This window comes from Chelonoidis abingdonii, chromosome 23 (assembly GCF_003597395.2).
Source record: "Chelonoidis abingdonii isolate Lonesome George chromosome 23, CheloAbing_2.0, whole genome shotgun sequence".
Taxonomy (NCBI): domain Eukaryota; kingdom Metazoa; phylum Chordata; order Testudines; family Testudinidae; genus Chelonoidis; species Chelonoidis abingdonii.
This window is the reverse complement of record NC_133791.1, coordinates 23,069,664-23,081,940: the sequence shown is the minus strand read 5'-3', so window position 1 is coordinate 23,081,940 and position 12,277 is coordinate 23,069,664. Positions and strand designations below refer to the sequence as shown.

Below are 12,277 nucleotides of genomic sequence, written 5' to 3'. Positions count from 1 at the left end.
CCCGGCCGGAGCCCCGGCCCGAGCGCAGCAAAGCCCCGCCGCCCCGTTCTCCCGGCCGGAGCCCCAGCCGGAGCATGGCAAGCCCCACTGCCCAGGCTGGAGCTCTAGCAGGGAGAGCGAGGCTGCTCTGCTCTCCCTGGGGCGCTTCACTCAAAGGAAGACCCCGGAGCACACCACAGCCGGGGACCGGGGTAAGTGTAAAAAAAAAAAAATTAAAAAGGTGCCTAAGGCGCGGGGTCCTCTTAGGCGCGGGGCCCGATTCCCTGGAATCGGTGGAATCGGCCTAAAGCCGGCCCTGCTAATAGAGAACAACCTGGATCACATGGCAAGCAGGCCACAAAAACACGACATGCATGTAAGGTCCCCTTTCAATAAAGCACTGAAGCAGATGCTTAAACTTGAGCATATAAGCAATGCCATCCCCACTAAGCAAAGCATGTAAGCATGGGCTTAAAGGTAACCCCCGTTGCAGTCAATAGGAGAGGGATGGGATTTTAGTGTTCCGTTTTTGGGTGCTCAACCTGAGCCACTTCAGCACTCTTGGCTCCTACTAATTTCGTTTGGAGCTCTGGGTCCTCAATGTTTCCAGCAAACATGAGGTTCATGGTCACAGGCCACAGAAATTTGTTTACAGGAACACCCAGAGTCTGAACGTTTCTGGTTGTTCAGATTTCTTCAGTGGACACTAACCAGGAAATGGGAGAACTTTGACTCTAGACGAGGTTAACAAGGCCGGGGCACAGCAGCAGGAAAGGTTAGATGTGATGGTGTGACTGAATAAACAGCCGAGGCCTGGCCCTGGACAGCTCAGTGCTGCAGCAGACTGAGAATGAATTACATGCCAAATAAGGTGGCAACAGAGACTTACCAGTTCTAGGAACACTTTTCTTTCCAAGTCAAGCGATCGGACCCGACTGCGCAATGCCAGAATTTCCTTGTCCAGTCTGTTGTTGTGTTCCATGGCCTTCTGCAGCTTAGTCCTATCTAAACTCCCGCAAGTGACAGGAAAACAATTAGACAACACATGGACAGGTGGCAATGGATTCAATGTGCCCTATCCCAGCCCCTTGCTATGCATCTGAGCTCAGGGTTTGGCACAGGAGGGCATCACATGAGTATGGACCCCTGGAATATACTAACTTTGGGTGTGTGATGCTGTCCTGTAGTGGCTGGTTCACAAAGCATAAGGGAGCCATTAATCAGCTCAAATGGCAGAGGCTTGTGATTTTGGAGCTTTAGGACCAGGATTCTAGTCCAAGATCTGCTAGTATGTGGTTTATTATGGAAGCATGTTCACCTTTCCTTAGTCAGGGCTGAGCTTGATCTCACTTGTAGCACAACAAAAAAATCTAATTTTTTTCAACTATTTAAGGACAGGTCTCAGTGACAACCAGAACATATTCTGAAAATACTGAGTCAACTGAGCAACTACTTTTTTAGATTTAAAAAAGACTCCTTTTAGAAATTTCTGCCAAGTGTCTAATATTAATCTGTGCACTTCTAACCACCCAGCAAAATCACAATACACCTACCAATTTGAAACTCAGGTAGATTTTGAGATTGGTGTATGCAAGAGGCCATTTTTCTTAAAAGCGAGAACAGTAAAATGTCTAGGAAATTGCCATAATTTGAAAATTAGACGTGGTTATCCCCCAGTGAAGCTGTCATACATGGCAAGTGAGAATATTCCATTTTCAAACTCTGGAACTAGCTGGGCTACTTTTTAAACTCAGAAAGAAATGCCAAGGTATATGAATGAAGGTCCCCCGTGGTTGCATAAGTCAGGGTAGGGGGGCAGCCTTGGGGTAGGGGGGCAGTAGTCTTGGGTAGAGAGTGCTAGAGAGTTGGCATCACTCTGGAGTTGTGGATATTTAGCCTATACTCCTGACAGAATTCTGCACCCTTGCGGAGGTACAGAATTCATATGGCCCACATATTTCTGTGCCCCCCACGCAGAAAAATGCAAAAGAAATCAGCAGGGGGATACTCGCCTCTTCCCCAGCAGCCCAGGCAGCGCATCTGTTCCCGTGTGCCTGGAGCAGCTTCAGAGACACAAATCACTCGTGGGAGGGAGGGGGCCTGGGCATATGTGCCTGCAGAGGAGATGTTTATCACCATTGGGGGTGAGGCTGGGCATGAGTGCCTGCCAACAAGAGAAACTCTGTCCCTCTTGCTTGCTACTGCAGCCTGCCGGGGTCATGGAGGATAGGTCTTTTTATTATGCACGAGGAAGGCTCTGCCTCGGAGGCAGAAATGTAGCAGCCTGCTTGCTAGTTAACTGGTCTCATTCTCTGAGGCAGAAATGTTGCAGCCTGCCTGCGTAGTAGCATTCTTAACATTCCTATTGTTAGTTAACTGTTCCCATTCTCAGTCAGTTCCCCCAGGGGCATAAAACCTGTAAAAGTTTTAAGGCCTTTACATTGCCAGAGTGATGTAACGCCTTATAAATGACAGTAAGGGAATAAGCTAAGAAGATCTATGTGCTTTCTCACTTTTTTCCTGTGCCAAAGTGACACAATGGGGTACAGCTCAGGATTTATTTTACTTACCCATTATACAAAAAAATAATTTGAGGGAAAATAAAACATTTACCAAGCAGTCAATAAAACGTCAGGACAATCAGAAGCAAACACTTCCCAAAGTACCCAGTCAGGTCCAGGACAATGATTAGCAAAAAACTGTACGACTTTCATGTGTGAAAGTCACAGTAATTAAAAATGACATTCTACGACTTCTCTTTTTTTTCCCCTCTCTCTTTTTTTTTTGGCTGTTTGATGTTCTGTAATTTAAATTCATGTGTTTAGGAAATGCTGAATAGTTATTGTGAGTTTTTTCTGTACTGTAATTTAAATAAATTACCAAAACAATTGAAACGGGTGCAATTATATTGCATTATTTTGACAAATAAAACATGCAAAATTTTGCAGAATTTTTAATTTTTTGGTTCAAAATCCCCCCAGAAGTAAGCCTAGTCCGACTAATGCTGTAGGAATCAGCCCGCAACAGCAGGGAGGACTTCTCTCTGGGAAAGGAGAGGTGTCCCTTGCAAACATCGAAATGACCAACTTAGATAAAAATAAGCACTTGGTAAAAGCGGTGGAGTATGTGAGCCTCAGCCCTGGTGCAGGTTAGAGCAACAATGGGGTGGGGGGTGCTCTAACTTAACCTGGCAGTGGTCCTTAAGGATCATTCTCCAGCCAAGCAGAGATGGAGAACAGCACAATTTGGCTGTGCCCCTGACAAATTCCTTATGCTGAGCGAGGCTGAAAGGGGAGTGCCACTGCAGCTGATTCTGCCCATTATTAGCTCCTGCACACCAGGGTAATTCTCACTTGCCTGTTCTGCCTGATTTCTGGCCCCTTTGCACTGCCTAAGTCACATAAAGAAGCCAGAACATAAGAGAGGATTTGGACTCATTTCTAAGGTCCCTTAATCAGCCTGACCTTCGCTTCTCCAGAAGGTTGTTTACTGAGCTTTATTTTTAGTAAAAACAAGCACAATTCATTCTGCAGCAGAATACATTTGTGATTAGCAACTGAGAGGTCCAGGGCAGTGTATGGAGAGGGGTTAGTTCAGTGCAAGCAGAAGGGACACAGGTAGCTTTCTTGCTCTTGAGAAACATACAGAAAACTAACATCTCTGGGAAATGTGTTTACTTCATGAACAGCTTCTAAAGATCCCAAAAACCATGCCACTAAATTTTACTATGAACCGAGACAATCCGAGCTTATCCGCATAGGCATAACACTAACACTTATGGAATGCACTTGTGCAATAAAACCATGTTAGTACGGTACTTACTCCTATCTCTTACAGTGTGTCAAAAGTCATAGCTAGTGAACATAATATAGCTCATTCTACAGCCATTCTGGTGAATACGGATAGCAAATAATTTAGACTGTAACATCAAGCAAAGTGTCAATAGTTTATGTTAGCAGCGCAATACTAGAAATCTTTCTGGATTTGTATTTATATTCCAACCATATTCCTTAGTACAGCTGGTCAGAAAAAAAAAATTCTCAGAAACTTTGGATAAAAACTACTTTTTCATTTTCATCTAACTTTTCAGTGGGAAATCTCAACTTTTTGTCAAAAACTGAAGATATTTTATCCCAAAACCTGAAAACCAACAAAATTTCTGGTTTTAGCTGAAAATTTTGGCATTTGTATGTTCAGTTTTCCAATGAAATATAACATTTTTTTAAAGGAAAACACACACTTTCTGCAAAAAATTTCATTCAGCTTAAAACTCAATTTTCTGTTAAAAAAGTCTGGACAAAAAATTTTCAACTACCCGGGCCTGGAAGTAACATCAGCAGTGCCTTAGGTAATGTATGCCTTACCACTGTCTTTCAGCTTATTCATCTCTTCTCTCCAGCTCTCAGATGTTTGTGACGCCAGCCGCAAAGCAGGATCTAAGAGAAAAATGGAGAAACAATCTCACCTAATGATAATTTTGCCAATCCTTTTTTATGAGCACAGAATTCTAGAATCCTCTTCTATAGTTTTTCATTCAAAAAGTTCAAACAACATAACATTGAGCTCAAAGGAGTAGAAAGAGCACAAAACTTAACCATAGCACATGATTTTAAATACTTAGCAACCACCAACAATAGAAAATAATGTATTGGACTGAAAATTGCCTAACAGTGGTCATACCCTTTTTATTAAACTTGAACAGGCTGCAAGAGCAAACATTGATTCTAGATGGACTTTCCCTCAAATAAATCAGGGATCCCACTTGATTTTCTGTGACTGAATCTAGTTACAGTGCATTTAGCTCCTTAAATCCACAGGGAGGATTAAAACCCCAGAAACACAATTATTACTACTTTTAATAGCTTCTCTTGATAAGTTTTAATATGATTCTGAGCACTAACATTCTAAGCATAACAAAGCACAGAAACACGTCAGACATTAAAACCCTAATCACAGCACAGAAAGCCAAACAGTAATTCATACTTTTATGCAGATTACAAAACTGAGAATGCTCATCATAAACAAGTTTCTCACTGGTTCAATGCACACAAGGTTCCGCTGGGAAAGGAAGTCAAACACAGCAGCTCTGCCCATAATCTGGAGAAGTATCATTTTGAGGCTGTGATACATTGCCAAGCTTGTGCCCTTTGATGCATGTATATCAATCGATTAACATAGGAGGTCTGACAAACTCTGTAAACAGAGCTTGCTTCCAAGGACTTTGAATAAAACACAGCCTGTGACTGACTGCTCAGGCTGCTGATTGGAACTGTTTAATGACTTGGAGAGAGTGCCTTTTGGGTGATGTGATCAGTCACACGACGAGTCTGTGCAAGTGCATTCCATGTGGAGTCCCAGTGAAGTAAAGGGGGCTCAGCCTGGACACAGGGTCAACCCCTCACAGATCACATTGTAGGACAGGGACCTTCAGCTGCTGTTAAAAACTTCAGCTGATCATTTTCTGATGCTTCCTGTATACATTCTTACCTGGGAGGAAGAATTTAATCAGAAAAATGTGTATGATAAATGGGAATCATTTAAGAACATCTTACAAGATGCCCATAAAGCCACAACCCGAGTTGAGGAAGAAGGCTGTGCTGGTTAAAAAAACTGATCTGATTTAGAGGGGAAGTGAAGGCAGCTATATATAAAAAAATAATATATAACAAATGGAAGAAGGGGGAAAACTAATAGTAGTGGATGTAAACTGGAGGTTTGGAATTATAGAAAATTGATAAGGGAAGCCAAGGGACACTAGGAGAACTCTATGGCCAAGAGTTAAGGACAATAAGGAGTTTTTTAAAATATACTAGGAAGAAAAAGAATCCTGACAATGGTACTGGTCCACTACTAGATAGAAACTGTAGAATTATCAATAATACACAGAAAAGACAAAAATTTTCAATCAATATTTCTGGTTTGTATTTGGGGAAAAAAGGCAGATAATATATTCTGATATGGGGATGATAATACTCTTTCCATTCCACTAATATTTCTGGAGGATATTAAACAGAAGCTACTAAACTGAGACATTTTTGAATCAGCAGGTCCAGATAACTTGCATCCAAGAGTTTTAAAAGAGATGGCTAGGGAGCTCGCTGGAATGTTAATACTGATTTTCAATAAGTCTTGGAGCACTGGGAAAGTGGAAAACTGGAAGAAAGCTAATGTTGTGCCAATTTTTTTAAAAGGGTAAATTGGATGATCAAGGAATTATAGGCCTGTCAGTCAGACATTGATCCCAAGCAAGATAATGGAACAGCTGATATAAGATTTGATTAATAAAGAATTAAAGGAGAGTAAAGTAATTAATGCAAATCAACATAGTTTATGGAAAATAGATCCTGTCAAACTAACTTGGTATCTTTTTTTGATGAGCTGAGAAGTTTGATTGACATAGATAACAGTGATGACATAAACTTCTGTAAGGCATTTGACTTGACACCACACAGAATTTTGATAAAAAAAAATTAGAATGCTATAAAATTATGGCATAAATTAAATTAATTAAAACTGGCTAACTGATAGGTCTCAAAATGTAACTGTAAATGGGGAATCAGCACTGATCGGGTCTGTTTCAGCATGGTCCCACAGAGATTGGTTCTTGACCATATGCTATTTTTCATTTTTATTAATGTCCTGGAAGAAATATAAAGTCATCACTGATAAAGTTTTCAGATGACATAACAACTGAGGGAGTGGTAAATAATGATGAGGACAGGTCACTGAATCAGAATGATCTAGATCATTTGGTAAATTGTGCACAAACATATCCATTTTAATATGGCTAAATGTCAATGGATACTGTGATGGGTTGGATAACAGAAACCCCCTTGGGAGCTGCCAGCTGATGTGCCAAGACTACTTCTGCCCCTGCTTTCCTGCCCTGGCAGCTCAGGACTCCAGCACCCTGTCTTGCTGAACCAGACACACCTGTCTGCTCCAACACAGACTGAGGATCTGAATTACTTGCCCCACAGCTGCAGGCTTAACCTGAAAGCAGCTAACAGTGTTCTTGTCTTTAAAACTCAGATGCCCAACTCCCAGTGCGGTCTAAACCCACATAAATCCATTTTGCCCTGTATAAAGCTTATACAGGGTAAACTCATAAATTGTTTGCCCTCTATAACACTGATAGATATGCAGTTGTTTGCCTCCACCAGGTATTAATACATACTCTGGGTTAATTAATAAGTAAAAAGTGATTTTATTAAATACAGAAAGTAGGATTTAAGTGGTTCCAAGTAGTAACAGACTGAACAAAGTGAATTACCAAGCAAAATAAAATAAAATATGCAAATCTAAGCCTAATACAGTAATACAATTGAGCACAGACAAAATCTCACCCTGAGATGTTTCAGTAAGTTTCTTCCACAGACTGGATGTCTTCCTAGCCTGGGCACAGTCCTTTCCCCGGGTACAGCCCTTCTTCCAGCTCAGGTGGTAGCTAGGGGATTCCTCATAATGGCTGCCTGTCTTTGTTCTGTTCACCCATTTATATATCTTTTACATAAGACCAGGGGTGAGAGTAACTTAAACGACTTGCTGGTACTCCAAAGTCCTGTGGAGGGAGAGGGGCCTCAACTGGAAGAGGTGGGGCATTTAAATCCCCAGGCTTTTAAATCAGGATTTAAAGAGCTCAGGGATTCAGCTGAAGCTAGGAGCCGGGCCCTTTAAATCACCCCCGGAGCTACCAGCTGCAGAGGCAGCTGGGAGCCCTGGAGTTTGGGCAGGGGTGAAAGTAATTTACATTTCTTACCCATATGATCCAATCGCAAGCAACCCACCTCTCCTACGTACTCCATGGATCCCTCCCACTGCATGACACAGATAGAGAAAATAAAGCTGCGATTACTACTACCAGCACTGACTGTAATAAAACTTCATTATTGGAATAAGCCTGAAAAAGTGAAAACTCACTGTCACATTTTTCTCTGTGTCTTCCCTCCTCCTCCAGCCAGGCTGTGGACACTAGGCTCCATGCTTTCTCTCTGCCTGGCACTGAGCAGCAGCTGCAGGGGCTACCCTCTAGCTTGAGCAGGGAGACTGCCTGAGGGAGGGAGAAGCCTGCCTCCTGCATAAGAACAGTTTAAACTCAGCTGTTCCTTGCACGGTTCAATAACATTTCAAAGAGGATCTGCGAGCAGTTTGGACATCACAACCATGATCCTCTGCTGGAGAGGGAATGGGATAGATTTGAACTTGGAAATGGTTCCTGATTTTGATTGTGTTTTTTGTGTATAGGAGATCCCCTCATCCCAGGGGCGGAAAAGAACTGCCCGTGCCATGGTCACCCCCACCCCCAACAACAACTGGGAGTGAAATTAACAAGGATGCCAGAAACGGCTTCTAAACCTGGGGGCTGAACTGTGCAGGGAACCGCTGAGTTTAAACTGTTCTAACGCAGGCAGCAGCAGCAAACATCTCAGCCAGTGTCCCTACTGCAAGCTAGAGCCCAGAGAACTCCTGCTGGGAGGTGGGGTGAGGAATGCAGAGCCTTGGCTGCAGCCTGGCTGGAGGAGGAGGAGGGAGGAGATGAGAAACCAATGTGACTGAGTTTTCCCCTTCCACCTGCTTTTGTTAGCTCTAGATTTAAGCTGTGCAGCCAAATGCTTGTATTCGTTGTATATATTAATATTGGAGAGATCCCCTCATCCCGGGGGCAGACAAGGACTGCCCCTGCCATGGTCAAACACACCCTCCCCACAGCTACTGTGAGTGAAATTAACAAGGATGCCAGAAACCACTTCTAACCCTGAGGGCTGAACCACTCAGGGAACAGCTGAGTTTAAATGCAGGGAGCAGGCTTCTCCCTCCCTCAGTCAGTCTCCTTTTCTTACAGGTCCTCCGTACCGGCCTGTACCTGCTTACTTTCACCTCTGCATAAGACAGGAATCCTTTGTCCCTCTCTGAGTTCCTACCTCTACTTCTCAGTGGAAAGACCCCGGGTTAAAGATGGATTCCAGTTCAGGTGACATGATCACATGTTACTCACTTGCCAGCACACATGTATACAGAAAGACTTACAGGTAAAACAAAGCCATCTGCAGTCAATTGTCTTGGTTAATGGGAGTCATCAAGATTCCAAACTATCATTAATGGCCCACACTTTGCATAATTATAACAGGCTCTCAGAGTTATATTTCATATTTCTAGTTTCAGATACAAGAATGGTACATTTATACAAATAGGATGATCACACTCGGTAGATTATAAGCTTTGTTATGATACTTACAGGAGACCTTTTATATGAAGCATATTCCAGTTATATTAGCATATTTTTATAATATCATATAAAGTGCAACATCACAGATACAACTGGGGAAAAGGGCCACAGACAATACTTACAGGATGGGGACTCTATCCTGGGAAGCAGTGACACTGAAAAAGATCTGGGGGTTATGGTGGATAATCAACCCAACATAAGCTCCCAGTGTGATGCTGTGGCCAAAAAAGGTAATGCCATCCTAGGATGCATAAACAGGGGGACTCTCGAGTAGGGAGTCATTTCACCCCTGTATCAGGCACTTGTGTGGCTGCTGCTGAAATACTTTGTCCTGTTCTGGTCTGCACAATTCAAGGAGGATGCTGATAAATGGATGCAGAATTAAAGAGCCACAAGAATGATTAAAAGATTAGAAAACCTGCCTTAGAGTGATAGACTCAAACAGCTCAACCTATTTAGCATCACAGGTTAAGAGGTGACCTGATTAGTCTATACAAATATCTACATGGGGAACAAATGTTTAATGGGCTTTTCAATATGGCAGCAAAAGGTCTAACACAATCCAATGACTGGAAGCTGAAGCTGGACAAATTCGAACTGGAAATAAGGTATACATTTTTAATGGTGAGAGTAAATTAACCCAGGGTCGTGGTGGATTCTCCATGACTGACCATTTTTAAATCAAGATGGGTGTAAAAGCTCTGCTCTAGGGGTTGTGTGGCAGGTCTCTGGCCAGACTAGATGATTGCAATGGTCCCTTCTGGCCTTGAAATCTCTGAGGTAAGAGGAAAAACCCAGCTCAGTGTTGGCTGACTGGGAGAAGGAGTAGATCTCTAGAGCCAGTTCTGTGAAGAAAGGCCTGCAAAGGGCCAGAGCTTAACCAGAGATTGCCTTGAAGCTGCCTGGAGGGAATAATAAGCTGGGGCTAAAGCCCAACTAAAGACTTCTAAGTGTCAGAGACTCCTAGGGACAGGTTGGCCTGGTGCAGAACCTTTTTGATTCTTTTGTTCCTCAAATAATTTGTTCCCTTTGTTTTGGGACCTGCAGAGGAGTCAGCTGGGGAATAGGCTATGAGACAGACCTAGCTGCAGGCCACAGTAGAAAGCAAATAGCCTGAACAAACAGACCTCATCTGTTCCATACAGGGTCCCTGGGCTGGAATTATAGTAGAGGGTGGGCCTGGGTTCCCCTACGGGCCCACCTAGGGCAGTGACATGAACACCCCAGATCCCAGGGCTGGCTGGCCCAAAAGCCTGAAGTTGGGCCAAACCTCAGGTGTGATGCTGCCAGACTACTGGTGTGTTGTACTCGGGTTTCCCTAGAAGGAAGAGGCAGGACTAAAAGTGACCTGGCCATTGGGCCAAGTCACAGGAAGAGGACGACGACCGCAAAGCCAGAGTGGTGGTTGGCAGGGGGAGCCAAAGGAGGAGGAGAGCACCTTGCCCAGGTAGGAGGGAACATGCCCATGGTGAGCAAACTCTTCCATACAAGGCTCCACGTAGAAATGAGTTATAAAAGGTGCGTAAACGATTAACAGATGTTTCAATAAAGAGACAATCAATTGTTACAACTGTTATCAATCCAATAGGTCAAGAGGTTGTTTATGGTTCATTACCATTTATAACAACTTCCAAGGATGTGCTTATAAGTTAAGAATCACCTGTAATGCATACTCATGTCTGTGACATGTTTAGAACACCTATTAGCTGGTTAATTAACCCTCTGTTAACTATTTATAAGTGGAATCTTTACATAAAGTGTGACTTTTTTCCTTCATAAAACAGATTTTCCAGATACATTTCTTGGGTTAGTTTTTTGGGAGGAGGAGGTTCAAAATCCCATCCAGTCTGGACTGGGCAGCCACAGACATTGTGGTGCCGCAGCTCTACTCTCCAGAATAAGCAGCCACATAATAAAGTGCTCAGCTTCTCACCTATTAACCTACAGCAATAAATACTATTGCTACCAGGGCAGCCTATGCAAGTGACAAATGCTTGCAACACTCATCTTTCCAACAGCTGTCCAAAGCCTCCCAACCCCCTCGTCCTGCTAGGTGGGCTCTGTTGGCAGGGAGGTACTGGGGCCTGGCTGCAGAGACCATCAGTTTGACAGCAAGGTGCAAGATTGGAGCTTGTCAATATGGTGGGAAAGCGAGGAGGATGTGACAGCCAGGGCACAAATTGCACACGAGGAGAAGCAGCCTTGTTGTACAGAGGATTTAGCATCTAGTCGCGAGGGTTTGAAAGGCATCCTCTGAGGTGTGCATGGGGAACTGCTCAGTGACGCACTCTTCAGATGGCACATGAGAACAGGAAATCTGTCCTCAATGGCATCTTAGAGATAGGGAGCAGGAGGCCGGTCTGCTTCTGGACTGAATGGGGTAGCTGTTCCTCTCGGCCCCATCTCTAGCTTCTTCTTCCTCCACACAAGCCAAGGAGAGGAAACCAGGACTATGCTGCCATAGTATCATGTCAAATCAGCCAATGTCTTGATTTTCCCCATTAACACTTCATTGCCTATCAGCTACTGAATACATGTGAAAGACTTTATTCCGAATTCCAACACATCAGGCTAATGTTTGACACAGACTAAATTTTCCATGCTAGGACAGAATGGGGCTAGGAGACTTCTCCAAGTGACAGGCAAGGTTTACATAGAATAGAACCTGATTTTCAGAGGTGTTAAGTAAGCGATAGGAGTGATCAGCACCTCAGAAAACCAGGCCTAGTACACGCTAATAATTGAGTCACATGCCGCTCAAATTTACCCAGTTTGCTTTGCTCCTTTTTCTGCATGTCCAGTTCATCTGTTAGCCTGCGGATCTCTTCGTGAGCCATCTGCAGCCTCCGTGCGGCCTCATCCAGGTCTCGCTCAACCCGCTTTCGTAACACTTTCTCTCTTTCCAGCTCTTCATTATGGGACTGAAACACAAGCAGTGCTCATGGGGCAAAGGAAACCAAATACCTTGTCTGCACTAATAAGCTGCAGCGTAGCAGCTTGCATTAGGGCAGGGGTGGGAAAACTTTTTGGCCTGAGGGCCACATCTGAGTATGGAAATTGTATGGCAGGCCA

General features: G+C 43.7%; 1 protein-coding gene across 1 annotated transcript in view; it reads right to left on the bottom strand.

The window, feature by feature from the left end:
- The window catches only part of CCDC30 (coiled-coil domain containing 30), a 161,038-nt gene that overhangs the window by 106,400 nt on the left and 42,361 nt on the right, over positions 1 to 12,277 (bottom strand). Inside the window, exons 6-8 of the mRNA XM_075060183.1 lie at positions 11,973 to 12,126; positions 4,344 to 4,415; positions 869 to 984 (exon numbers count right to left, since the gene is read on the bottom strand). Coding sequence (XP_074916284.1) covers positions 869 to 984; positions 4,344 to 4,415; positions 11,973 to 12,126 — 342 coding nt within the window. The remainder of the gene's footprint in view (positions 1 to 868; positions 985 to 4,343; positions 4,416 to 11,972; positions 12,127 to 12,277) is intronic.